The 13,620-nt window shown below is 41.7% G+C and overlaps 1 protein-coding gene across 1 annotated transcript; it reads left to right on the forward strand.

Annotated features, from left to right (window-relative positions):
• Positions 1-4,642: 4,642 nt before the first annotated feature.
• Positions 4,643-13,016, forward strand: C11H22orf39 (chromosome 11 C22orf39 homolog). Its single transcript, XM_086944693.1, has 3 exons — positions 4,643-4,731; positions 10,616-10,783; positions 12,672-13,016. Exons 1-3 carry the CDS (start codon positions 4,708-4,710, stop codon positions 12,798-12,800), a joined length of 321 nt encoding a protein of 106 aa, XP_086800819.1. The 5' UTR covers positions 4,643-4,707; the 3' UTR covers positions 12,801-13,016.
• The last annotated feature ends 604 nt before the right edge of the window (positions 13,017-13,620 follow it).

Genomic DNA, 13,620 nt, shown 5'->3' on the forward strand with positions numbered 1-13,620 from the left:
AATGCCATAGACGTGCCACAGAATGTGCCTTTTTTTAAAAACACACACTTTATTGGTTTTTCCAAGTTTCTTTGAGTCTTGTATAAACATAGGAACATTTGATACATTGATGTGGTAGAATGCAATTCATCATACTTTATACATTTGCCAATGCTTAACAGTTATTAAGCTAAGCGTACCTTGTAGTATATTACACAGTACATAAGCGTTCCTTTGATAGTGGCAAGAAGATAACTAGATATGATTGCAAGTGCGTTAATCTACTGGCTCTTCCCCGGCTTGTAGTGTTGTCGTCTGGTTTTGCCTTGGTTACGCTGATATTGCGGTAAGGGCATGATTGGTATGTACGATGGTGCTGTGCGTCTAGTCTGTTCCTAGGTCTAGCGCTGTTGTGCAGGGACTGGTTTACAGGTCTCCACTATGCGTCATTTACGAACAGAAAAAGGAATGATGGCAGTGGAATTGAACCCGCCAGCACCTCCGCTGTGTTCGCATTAAAGCCAGTAAATAACCCTCTCTTTTAAGGCGTGCTCTATGTCTTCATACCGTGCCACCCACAGTATCACCTAATACAAAACATAATTCTCCATGTATATTAATAAATTTCTAAACATAGAGAGCACAGCACAATGTAAGTACACAGCCAATTGATTGCAACCAGAAAAGTAATTTTAATCCAAAATTCATGTAGCAAATTCTGTTCAGCCAGCGATCTTCATGACAGTTGTTCTGTAATTACAACATTGATACAGCTACAGCCGGCACGTGTTTTGTCGCCATTCGCGATTTTTTTAAGGCTTCTATATAAAGTAAGGACAAAAATCGATAATCACATCTAGTTTGCTGGATCAAAGCACGCAAAGTCTGGATAGAATAGTCCAGAAATAGAAGTAGTTCGAATATAACCTGTGAATCACATCCGTATAACAATTTTCTTCGTATTCCCAATTCAATGTTTTAAAGAATTCAGTTCCTGAAAATGTGTTTGCCGCAGTAGCCTCAAAAGCAAGTCTTTATGCGTGTAATGTCCGATGAGACGCTCTCTCAAGTATAGTTAGTCGTAAGTGGCATCCAAAAGTTATTAAGGTAGTCTGGCAGGGCACCAATATCGTCAAAATTCAGTTAGTAAGTAGTGTCCAGACTCAAACACTGTGCAGTCCGGTCCCCACCAGCAGTCCAAGATGTTCAGGACGACGCCCGTCCAAAACTCAGTAAGCACGGGGCAGAACCATAACATGTGTAGGATATCAGCATCTTCCAGTGCCACATAATGTGCCTTTACCTCAAAGTATGCAGCAGAATTTGCCCTTCTTGTGCTACATAATTTGGTCCTCCATTTCTCTGCAAGTTGGCTACACCGGTTAAAGTTCTTTTGTCAATGTGTACTAGGCAATGGATGGCCTTTCTGGAGCTTATCAGCAATCCCTTCTGCAATAAATGTATTTCATATGATAGCGACTCTCAGCTCATGGTTACTATTTCTAACAACACCTATAACATGCTAAACAAATTCACAAAATGTATCAAGATGTATAAAAGGTGGAAGCGATCTGAATGTTGGCTAATTGCCTCAAATGTACTAAAATGTTGCTCCCCGTCTCTGCCCCATTCACCTGGTCCCATGGCTGATGGTCAGCCAAACTGGGAATACCTCCAACTCACTCTTCCTCGTCAAAGTGCAGCGGCATCTGGCTTACTGATAAAATTCTTCTTCACAATCCAGATTGCCAAAATGTCATTCAACTGCTTTAGCCACCTGAAATACTTAAAGAAATGTTTTCCCTACCTCCTGTTGACTTCTCCCAAAATTGTAACCAGACATGTATGCAGTCCAAGTGTTTTTATCATAATGACTGACCGGTACGCTAGATTTAGTTTATCCCAAGCATTGATGCATTTCGGTGGTGTTCACAGAGTAATGGTCACCTTTATCAAGACAAATATAATGGGCCTCTCCTTTTAGAATCTTCAAACAAATACCCAAGTAACTATGGCAAGTATCCTACAGGCGTGAATGGTCCTTGTAGGGAAATTGGTCCACCATTTACTCTAGAAATATCATCATTCCAATTAAAAAATCCAGTTGTGAGTGTTCTATTCAATTGTGCGCTAGTGTATTTGAAGTGTCTATCCAGTACGATCTTTTGACTAGTTGTCCAAGGGTTTTTCGCATATCATGGGGTCGATCCCCAAATTCAGAAGTTTAGCCCCGTTGGGCTTCAGGATGTCTTGTTTCGTGAAGGATTTCTTCATCACAAAGGATGGTTCTACAAGATTGAGTGCTTACCTTGTCAGACTTAACTGTTCTATAATCATCCAAAGAAAGAGGACGTGGTTATCTAAGTCAGGGTTTATATAGGGCTACTCTCTGTGGTTGTTATAGGACACTAGATGTTCATGGGTAGTGTAGTTGTTTGATTAAGTGTTATTTTATTGGCTGCTGTGAAAATAAACAGTAAAGAATGAGAAGCATAATCCTCACCTCTGTGTCCTTAATAGAATTGAAAATTCTTGTCACAAATGTTTGCAAATGTTTAATTGGCAGGGACCCAAGGCACACCAAGTCAAAGTGCATCATGTGTCAAGCAAAAAGTGGGGGGCATCCATGCAAAAAGGGGCACTTTTCTACACTGGCTTTTTAAAGTGCAGATCTTTAAGGTTGCCTCATTTCGCGTTGCAGTGGTTCTCTTTTTCCGCCAGGGCTGGGCTGCCTCCGGGTCACCAGCTCTATGAATCCCATAGCACAGCATGTCTACACCAAGCATCTGTTGATTGAACTTGTGGGATCCCAAACTGCTTCTGATGTTATCTCGAAAATGGAGAAAATGATAGCCCCCCCATGATCTCATGAAAGAATTAGGGACAGACAATGGACCTCAATTTCAAAGCCAAGAATTTGCAGATTACCTCAGGTCATGCGTTATCCACCATCACAAGAAAACCTCCAGCTGGCCACGAGCCATTGGTAAAGTAGAGCGCTTTATGCACACATTAAACAAGGTGATCTGCATTGCTCATGCCGAACAACAACCCATAGAAAGAGCCATCTATAGAGTCCTTCAAGAATATTAGCAGACCCCACACTCCACCACAGGTTAAGCCCCAGGAACACCAGCATGGACCGGGTAATGACCGACACCATCCCTCACCACCCGGGTGGACGCCAGACCCAATTGTTGATGTGAGGGTTCTTCACAGAAAGAGAGAGACAAACAATCGAGCCAGCACCAGTCGGAGAGCTTGGGCCTCAAACATGCAGCCTGTGATTTGGTATTTGTAAAAGCCTGAGATCCAGGAAGCAAGTTCTGTCTGCTGTTTGAGTGTCATCTGTGGGTCATCATCAGGTGATGAGGTGCCATGGCTCGTACATGAAACGAAGTAATCACCCGGAACATCTTGTTCTTCAAAACAGCCGGAGGAGAATTCCAGGAGGAAACCACATCAATTGCCACAGAATGATGCTTGGGAAACTTCATCACCCCACTGTTCCCACCCATGCGGATGACCCTGACAGTCCCAACAGATTAAGGTTGATCCCGATCACATCTAACAGAGCCACTGAAGACAACTCAGTGGAGACATCCACTACCCAAAACTCTTGAAGTTGACGTGACCATCCGAGATACCACCCGAGAGACAATCCTGTGCCCTTCACCAGTTGAAGGGTTTCCCGGTGGGAACACTTGGTGATCTATGAGCCATCTCTAGAAGAGGAGCACACTGACTAGCTCAACTTGATAAACTGATTCCAATGTGATGTGGTGGTGGGGCACACAAACCAGTTCCAAAGTTGTCGCTTTTTTTGTTTTATTGAAATTGGGGAGGAAGAAACCACCCCGAGGTGTAATGCACACACGCAGGTTTGTTTTATTGCAGCGCATCATGCAAGCTGCAAATAAAAGCGTTTGGGTGTGGCTGAGGAAGTCAGCTGTGCGCCAATGCAGAACCACAATGGTGTCTCCACAATTGTTATTCCGTGCACTGTGCACTATAGCAGGCCCAACACCACAATATATTCTGGTGTTAAACTGGTACTATTGAGGTGCAACCAATGCCCAGACAGTGTTAATAAGTGTAAAGATTACAAAATAATGGAGTAATCAAATGAGCCACATTACCCTGCATAATTTGCTTTTTCTTGCCGCATCATTTAGTCAATCCTACTATATTGTTTGGCCCTCTCCTGCCTCATAATTCCAGTTGCTTTGCTGTCAACTAACCAATCACAATTCCCTTCGTATTGGCAAACATTAGCCTAACGCTACAAATTTGTGATTTTAATTTTACATGGCTCTCTGATTTTCATTTCATAAAATTAATCCAGTAAAAATAAAAATGTAATAAAAACGCAGAGCCTTATTGACGCCTGTATCATGCAGTCCCCTTTCTATGTGACCACAAGGTCACGGGAGGACACCGGGACTTTCGTCCTGGCTGTGGTTCTCACCCAATAAGAAGCTTTATGTACACTGTCCATTCGTTCAGTAATATGCCAGTCAGAAAAAGGCAATTGCTGATTGGCTAGCTTTACATTACTCGTACACCACCTCAACCCGGCAAGAAAAGCTGAGGCGCATATTAATTGGCTGCAGAAAGCTAGTAGGCGGAGCGTGTTCTGTTGATCCAATTGGTCAAACTTTAGCAACAGGAAGCAAAAACGTTCGTGCTGTTATTGGCTGCGGCGGCACTGGAGGCTCCCGGGGAGGCATGGCAGACCGAGGAGACTGGAGGGTGAGTGGCATGGACATAAATAAAGGACTGTCTGCTTGGGTGCCCATTGATTTCTTGTGCCCCCTTTCATAATGAAATCCGGGGGGGGGCATACGCCAGCAGGGTTGTTTATGATCACCCCAATAATGAGTAAACAAGCGAAACCAATCTCAGAATGCAAATGAATGTTGGCCAAAATACCCGTTCTGGCTGCAGTGAGGCAACTTTACTACAATAATTGCCAAGCAGGTTTTTTTTTTTAAAAAAAAAGAGAAATTCTTAAATTACAAAGCTTTTTCTTTTTTTACCCAAGCACGTTATTGAAATTATTTCAAGAACAATCCACCTGCTACGAAATTCATGCTATGTCAGATACCAGACTGAACTGCCTATTTATTTTTATTTATTTATTTGTGCGTTTTTATATAGCGCGGACTTTCCCCGAAGGCGTCAGAGCGCTTCACATTAGGAACAGTAATGATACATGAGAAAATTACAAGTGAACAAATTACAAAAGCAAACTTTAAGTTACATGAGGCAAAAGTGACAATTGTGAGCAAACAAAATACATGAGGTAGCAAATGGCTAGGATGCCACCTATCTAGAATTTTTCCAACCTAGCACGTATTTTAATCATATGCTAGTAAATAGCGGTGTAAAATGCTGCATTTTCTCCTTTTTGAACCGCAAATACTAGAACAAATCATTAATAAAGTATTTGAGAGCCGACTAAATTATTTCTTCAAGATTACTAAAGCATCAGAGACATATTTTCGGTTATAAAAGACTACTAAGAATTTTACACAAATTATTTCCCACCCACAAGCTCTTTACCTTCACATGACAGCAAAACATAAGCAAATGGCCAGTTTTGCCTTCTGAGAACTATGTCAACCCACACATGCCAACATTTTAGAAAAGGAAAGTGGGAGATTTTAAAATAAAAGAATGTATTTACCCCATTGATTTCTATGGAAGCAGAATCAATTTCAGGGGGGAAGACAGCCAAAATGAAGACATTTTTTTTAATTTACAAATTAGGAGACTCCTGTCTGAATCAGGTCTTTTGACATGCAAGGCATCCATACGAGTTGCTCCTAAAGATTCTTCCCCAAAGCAGGGTGAGCTGTTTGCTGATTCCCATATTACCAAGCCTTTTATGATAGAACCCTATTATATCCCAGACATGATCAAGCGCCATGCCCTTACAGAAATAGGCCTTTTCAGTGTGTGGTGTCATGAATGCACCTTCTGCAATTAATGCAGGTTCTCACTTGAACACTTACGTTTAAATTGGCCCTATTTGGTACAGTGGTGACCTGTGCACACGTGTGATGCATTCACTCAATTGAATCCCGTATCCATTCCAACATTAGGTGGTCAGGCTAAGAGCCACTGGCTCTCTCAGGGTCACCCTTTATCTAAAAATTGACAATGAGGTGCTTGTGCATCACAAGCATCCAAAGGGGGACCATGTGTCTCAGGATATTACCTGTTTTAGACATTTGTCCTGGCGTCTTGACACTTTTCAGTTTTAAAGGTATTTGGAGATGGATGGATTGAGCATGAACAGCAACAATAAAACTTTGTTTACCAGTGCTTCCTGCACTTTTCAGAACCATGGCCCAATTTTTAGAATGATAAGCTTTCGCAAAACCCATCTAGCATTAATGGATGTAAGCCTTGGGCGATTTTTAATGTAATAGTACACATGCTTTCAAAATGCTGTGAATTACCAAAATAACATACTCTTTACAATGTTTGTGTTCCTCTCTAACAGCAATTATTTTTAAATATCACAACCCACGCTCTTCGATATTTCTTTATTGGATAGTGGCCAAAATATTGATCTGCCCATACCAGTGGCAGATGGTAAACTGCACTGGAGCGGGAACACTTTTCAGAGTGGGGTGATTTCAGCAACTTTGAAATCTCCTTCCACAGCAGAGTGTTAGGTAATGCCTCATATCCATTTTTGTGTTAAAGTGAGGCCCAAATTGGACTCATATATGTGACATATATAGCAGTATTATATAGCACGAACCCTGCCCAAGAGCATTGGAGCGCTTTACATGAGTTCCAGATTACATTACATAAGATCAGATTAATTTTATTATTTTAAGCAGAGGAGATAAAGTTACTTGCCCAGGTCCGACACCGGAACTCAAATCTTGCTCCCTAGATCTAAAGTCAGCAGCTCTAGCCTTTAGCCCACATCCATGATTCTCAATTTGTATGTGTAGTACACCAGTGGGATGATTTTGTATGATCTTGTATAGTGAGATCATTCTCTGGTAAAATGGCTTTGTGAAGTAAAACATTGTAAAAAAAATACTGAAAGGTTCACCAGGAGCCTTACTTGGGAAAGCTTGCAGAGGTTTGTTTTGAAACTTTACATACTTCAGCACCTGTGGTGCTGTAAAAATTTTCAGATTAGGGGTGCTGACATCAATATTACATCACTGAATTCCCAGGGATTGTGAAAAGTCCTAGATTCACACACAGTGTAGTAAATGTATTCAGCAGGTGAGTGGTAAGGGTGTAGTATGTAGCTAGTGGTGCATTTTGGAGCACACTATCACTGATGTATTGCTAAAGCATCATGCAGTAGCGCACTATCATATACAAGCAGCACACTTTCCATTGAAATGGTCGCTACATTTCCACAGACATTCGGTTTTACGGATAAAACTATATAGCTCACAAATGATAATTGGTGGATATCAGGTTTCAGTTAATATTTACCATTTGCACATCACCAAGTAAAATTGTCATGATTTGTTTTGATCCTATTAAAATGTTTGTTTCCGTCACATTTCAGAATTACAAAAAAATGTGCTTCATTTTTGCTTTCCTCACAGCTGATATATTCTAAAACATGTGTATAAATTGCATTGTACAGCATTTCCTTTCACACTCCCAGCAGCCCAGCAAGATTGTCACATAGTTCACTTTAAAAACAGAAAACATAGCCTGACATTTGACCTCTGTTGTTGAAGCAAATATGACAAGATAAATACAAAATGGTAAGGCATCTTTATTGCTCATTTGCGACCCAGCAAAAATCGACTGGCGACCTTGTTTGTGAAACACATTTGTATTCCTGCCTTCCACCAGTGCTTCAATAGTGTGAAATCAACTTAGTAGTTAATTTCTGTGAAAAAACAGTAGCTGTACTGCATCAGCCGTATGCATGCAGCTCAACAAGAGCATCAGCCCTCAATTCATGCTCCCTTTTAGCTTCTTCTCATGTCTGTGGGGCATAGCTAAAAGTGCCATGCCCAGTTACTGAACCTCAGATCAGTAATGTTTGGTAAAAAAAGACTTCAACCTATAGTGTTTAGCTCATAGAGCACACCTTTTCTGGGTGCCAGTATGTAGGAAGCTGGCTCTCTGTATAGTGTACCAAAATGAGGTACACTGTGTAGAGTGTCCAGGTATCCCTTATCGGTGTACAAGGGCTTGATTTAAAAATCCCAAAGTGCTCTATTTATGGTAGTATGGTCGAGCAGCTTTAGGGTTATCAGAGGGGAGTGTTAGGCATTTTTTGCACACATAAGCAGCTTATGGCATTTTTTGAGGACCACAAGATCTGGATCCTTCCCAATTGGGATTCATAGCTGCTCACACCATAGAGACTGCGCTGTTGGCAGTCACAGACATTTTACGTTGTACTTTGGATACTGGTTTCCCTGCCATGCTTGTGTAGTTAAAGCTTTCGTCAGGCTTCAACACAGTTTTCCATGCATTTTTGATCAGTAGGCTGCAGGTGTCGGAGGCAAGGCTGTACTGTGGCTGGCAGACTTCAGAGAGAGCTGTAAAATCGATCATGTTGGGCCCATTCAAATTGGCGCTGTATTTCCATTAAATAAGGAGGTGCCTCAGTGCTCATCCCTAAGCCCGACTTTGTTTAAAATCTATGTGCCCCTCTTGGCCCAGATTGTTAAATCTTGTGACCTTGATGTAATCTCATATGCTGATGACACTCAGCTTATCATGTCGATGGGGCAGGATATTGGTTAAGCAAAACGCTGCTTCCAAGTCTGTCTTAGGAAAATTGCTACTTGGATGACCACCAACTGTCTCCAGCTGAATGGTGAAAAATCTGAAATCTTACTGTTTGGGAAAGCCCAGCGCCTTTGGAGCCCTGAGTGGTGGCCTGCGGAGCTGGGGATAGCTCCATCACCATGTCATGCTGCAAAAAACCTGGGCGTTTAACTAAATCAAAAACATTCCATAAAGAATCACATCATGGCATTATGCGGTTTCTGTTTTGCAACTATGAGATTCCTGAGGAGGGTCTTTCCTTGGCTACCATCTTTTGCTTGGAAAACGCTGGTCCAGGCCTTGGTCATAAGCCGTCTGGACTACAGTAATGCACTGTTTATGAAAGTTAATGACATCCTAATGTCTGAGATCCAGGTGGCGCAAAATACTGCTGCTGGCCTGGTCAGCAATCTTACGGCAGGCTCTTCCCTCGGTTTCTATTTTGAGAGATCTGCATTGGCTTCTTATTCACAAATGTATTTTGTTTAAAACTTGTCTCCCTCATAAGTCCTTGATGGGCAAGGCCCCTCTCTACCTAATGGTTAAATTGCATCGCCACCAGCCTTCCCGCAATTTAAGATTGAGCGACAAGGAGCTTCTGACAGTCCCACATGTCTGCACCGCTAGACATGGTGCCAAAGCTTTCTCTTTCACGGCCCCTACTGCCTGGAATCAGCTGCCTCTCCATCTCCGTTGTTGCGCAGGCTTTGTGAAATTCGAAAAAATGTGGTAAATGTGGCCGTTTTATTCTCTGGAGACTTTTATGAGCACCGAGATAAACCCTCCTTGGTATGATTCGCTGTGCTTTATCAAATTCAAGCATATCATTCAAGATCTGGAAGCAGATATTAAGGGATCTCAGAAAGCCCCTTATGAAAAGACTGGAGCTGGGGAGGTCTCTGGCAGTCTAATTTGAGAAGCACCTTTTGCATCTGTTACTGTTTATAATTTAGCACATAATAGAGCATTTTGACAAGAAATACTGTACATGGCACCAGAACATGGCACTTAGGACATTATAGCAGGTAGGCTGAGTACAAAGAGATGGGTTGGATATGATGGATGGTGAGCATACATGACAGTACATATGTTTATCATAACACATTACAGTGACAGATTGATGGGTGGAAACATTGTTAAAGACGCTTATTCTAAGATGATATGGTCCTTGATAAAGAGAAGAACTTGTAGCTTGTGGCGTTGCAACATCAGGAAGGCCCCTCAGTGGACAAACCCAGTACTCCAGGAATAGTGAGAGAAAATGCCTGGATTAATATCAAGGCAAGAGTATCTCAAATGAGTTCACTTTTGATGTTCATAGTTAAAAGACTCCCATTGATAAATTGATACTCGCCAGGTGCATGATTGAAACGTTGAGAGCAAACCTTCTACACAGAGAAAACACTGTAAAGTACTTCAGTGTAGGTGGTCTGGGTAGAGTCCACCTGTACTGACTCTGATTTTCATAACTGAAAAATGCATTGAAGAATATAACAATCAGTGTTTTAGCTTTAAACATGCATGCAGCATATGGGAAAGTATATGCCACAAATACAAGCTGTGCCAGCTGATCATGTGGAAAAGGACAACACAGCCATGGATATACTGGGCTATAACAAGAAGAGTTCCCAGGGCTCAATGTAGTAGTCCAGATCTGCAGACCACTTGTCCGTCTGTCTCTGCGCTTTATCTATGCCATGGGTTTATTTTGGCTTTCAAGAAAGAGCCAATAGTCCCCAAAGTGGCTTTGAATAAATGTACAGCTGCCTATTGACCTCCTCCTTTTTTCAGAGTATTTCTGCTGCCAGTCTTTCTTATTTGATATTATTTCTGATATTAAATGTATCTTTTCTCCTAGCCGCCACGTGCTTGTGACGATTACTGGTCTGAATGGAAGAACTGCAAGAGCCTTCGAAATCGTTTCCATTATTATTATACCTTTGGTGAAATGCCTTCTTGCCAACAGTGGAAAACTGACTACACTGCATGCCGGGAATGGGAAAAAAAACACAGCCCTGCAGCTAAGGTATGAATGGTGGAAGCATATTCGATCCCTAGAGCTGGGTACGTATGGACCAAAAGGCCCACGTCCCTGTGTGCTAGGTTAATGTAGACCCTACCGAGTTTCATGTCCTGTTTTTCTTCCCAAACTAGGATTTTTCATTTTTTTTCCAATTCGTTTACTGATTCTGCCCTCACTCCTTTATGCAATAGAGGACCCTTTATTTTCAATCATGAACCCGTCAGGCCAAATACATTTCTGACCCCTTGCTTTAGAACTACACACCTCTACTGCTACATTTTCCCTCCCCACTGTACATATGATCCAGAAAGTTTTATATATTTTGACTATACCTTCGTTTCCCCTCTTCAAAATTGTGCAGAATTAGGGCCGTGCATCCTGCATATCATTATTTTTTTCAATTAAAAAATATGGATCTGAATCCTGCTTTATGATAGTAATACCCTCAGCAGTGCTGCTCCTCCTTTTCAACACCTTCCTTGCCAGAAGCAGTCTTCAATTACATTATTTTAGCCGACTAAAGCATTTGAGGAGAGCCCAACATGTTTCTGACATCCATCACCTAAATGCTGCTTCGGTCTTGACAATCTGACCGCTGCAGAAATCAGTCGGTAGCTTAGTTGAAATCTAGATTCGATTTTTAAACCGTGTACATGTAACATGCCGAGCAAATTCTGACCGTTTGTGGATAATATTTGCTGCATCTTTTTTCATAATGCATCAAAGAAGCTTCAAATGTTGACATGAGCTGATTTTGCTGTGCCAGCCCCTTAAGGCCAGAACGCTTTACTTAAACATTGGTAGCAGACAAACTGCCAGAGCATCTGGTTGCAGCAGCACAGTGCTCTTATACCTTCCCTCTGTTTTTGTCTACATTATAAGTATTCCTCTTGTCTATTTCAATCCAGTTACTTCTTTTACCCCAAAACCGTGCTGGAAGCTAGTTCTCCTTTTCTGTAACTTCATATTCTCTCTAATCCTCCCAATTCAGCAGTTTCCTGCTCGCCCCTTCTTCTAAAACCAATCATCTGCTGAAATATACCCGTGCCTATAGGGCTATTTAAATGTCCATAGTACCTTATACTCCCCTACTGTAACTATATTTAATAGAATTAAAATATGTCAATCAAATCTCTCTCTTCATTATCTATTGCACTCATGCACCATTCATGCCTATTAACATTTCTCTATAAATGTTTCTCATTCTAAACAGGGTGAGGCTCTTGTGTTCTCAGGCAAAACAATTAGGTTGTCCCCCTCTGGGGTTGCCCTGAGAATTTGTAACACCTTGCCCCCTGAAGTCCTAATGAATCCCTCAACTGTATCCTTCAAGAAAGAAGTCAAAGTACTCCTTATGAACACATTTGTTCCCTAGATCCTAAGATCACCATCCCGATTCCTCAATCACACTCATGACTACTTCTCACCGGCTACTTTAGTGTTAGCAGTCCTGACTTTACCCTCCCTACTCTCGACACTGCCTGTTCATGAAGTTTTCATGACTGTGATATTTTTGTTTTTATTGGTTCATCTCCTCTGCTCTCAGCACAACGTAAAGCGCACCCTTCCTTTTTGGAGTACTATCTTATTCTGTATTTTTTTTCGACTATGATATTGTTATTATTGCTCTTCTCTCTGTAAGTTTGTAAAGCGCTCTGATACCCGCAAGGTTAAACATTACGTAAATAAAACACACATAATAATGAGGACAAGTCTCCTTCAAAAGATGATCATTTTGACCTGAGGTTTACAAGTAGGTTAAATTAGGCTTCCCTTACCTCTAATCTACCAGGCACAGTTACCCAAAGCTTTGGCATTGATGTACTAATCACACAATCAGTAATGGTCTGCAGCAGTGAGCTCAGTCGTCTCTACTTTGTTTGCCTTGTAGGAGGCGCTATGCAGAAGCGAGCAGAGCCGCCTTGAAGAGAAGAAGAGACATGAGCCAGTGTGGGCTTTGCGTAGGACTCCTCCCAATGAGTGGTATCTCCCCCTGCGCTCTGAGAAACCGAAGCAATGAAGATGCAGCAGAGAACCAACCAGGAACCCTATCCTGAGCCACATAACATGGCTCTTGTAATTTTGTGCAGTCTCTTCAAGAAAGTTGCTATCCTCGAGTAAGGAGGGAAGACTCCTTCTCCATATAAGCAGGCATGTTTCTGAAACCTTGAACGTTGAGCCAGTTTTATAATGGAATCACTGTAAAATATTCACTCATTAAAGATGTTTGATGTGAGCTGCAGTGCGTAAAATGTTTTCAGATAGTGGGATGGAATTGGCAAGAAATGGCACTTGTAAATTAGTACTTTAGGTTAACTCTGTGAAGCAAAGGTGTTAAGCTCAGCTTGACACTCAATTTATAGGCAATGGGCATTGTCATTTTACAGAATCTCAGTCTATAGTGGGGTAATAATGAGTATAGAGGAGAGAAATGTGAGACTAGCCCCACCTAGGAGTAGAAGAATAGAGAGGAAGGAACTGCACTTACAAGGTATGCAAAATGTGTGTTTTTTGGCATCCGAATGAAGATGTCTCCCAAGTTTCTTTAAGAGTGATATAAAGTGAAAGAGGGAGTATTATTGAGATGAAAAGTGATATGTGTAAGTAGCCCATTTATTCTGCATCTGTTCCTATGGTGTACCCGTGTTCAAACTAAGGGTACGGTTTTAAAGTGGAGATGCATGCCTGTTCCCAAGTCTCACTGTTCTGTATCTTACTCAGTTCTACAGGTAGAGTTCACTTTGGGCTCTGTAATGCCACATTTTAGGGGGTGCTACACTGCCCAGGCACCACTTGGGCTGGTAGCTGTCCCTCTTTTGATCCAGTGCTTAAGGAAAAGT

Source organism: Lissotriton vulgaris, chromosome 11 (assembly GCF_964263255.1).
Source record: "Lissotriton vulgaris chromosome 11, aLisVul1.2, whole genome shotgun sequence".
NCBI classification, from domain to species: Eukaryota; Metazoa; Chordata; class Amphibia; order Caudata; family Salamandridae; genus Lissotriton; species Lissotriton vulgaris.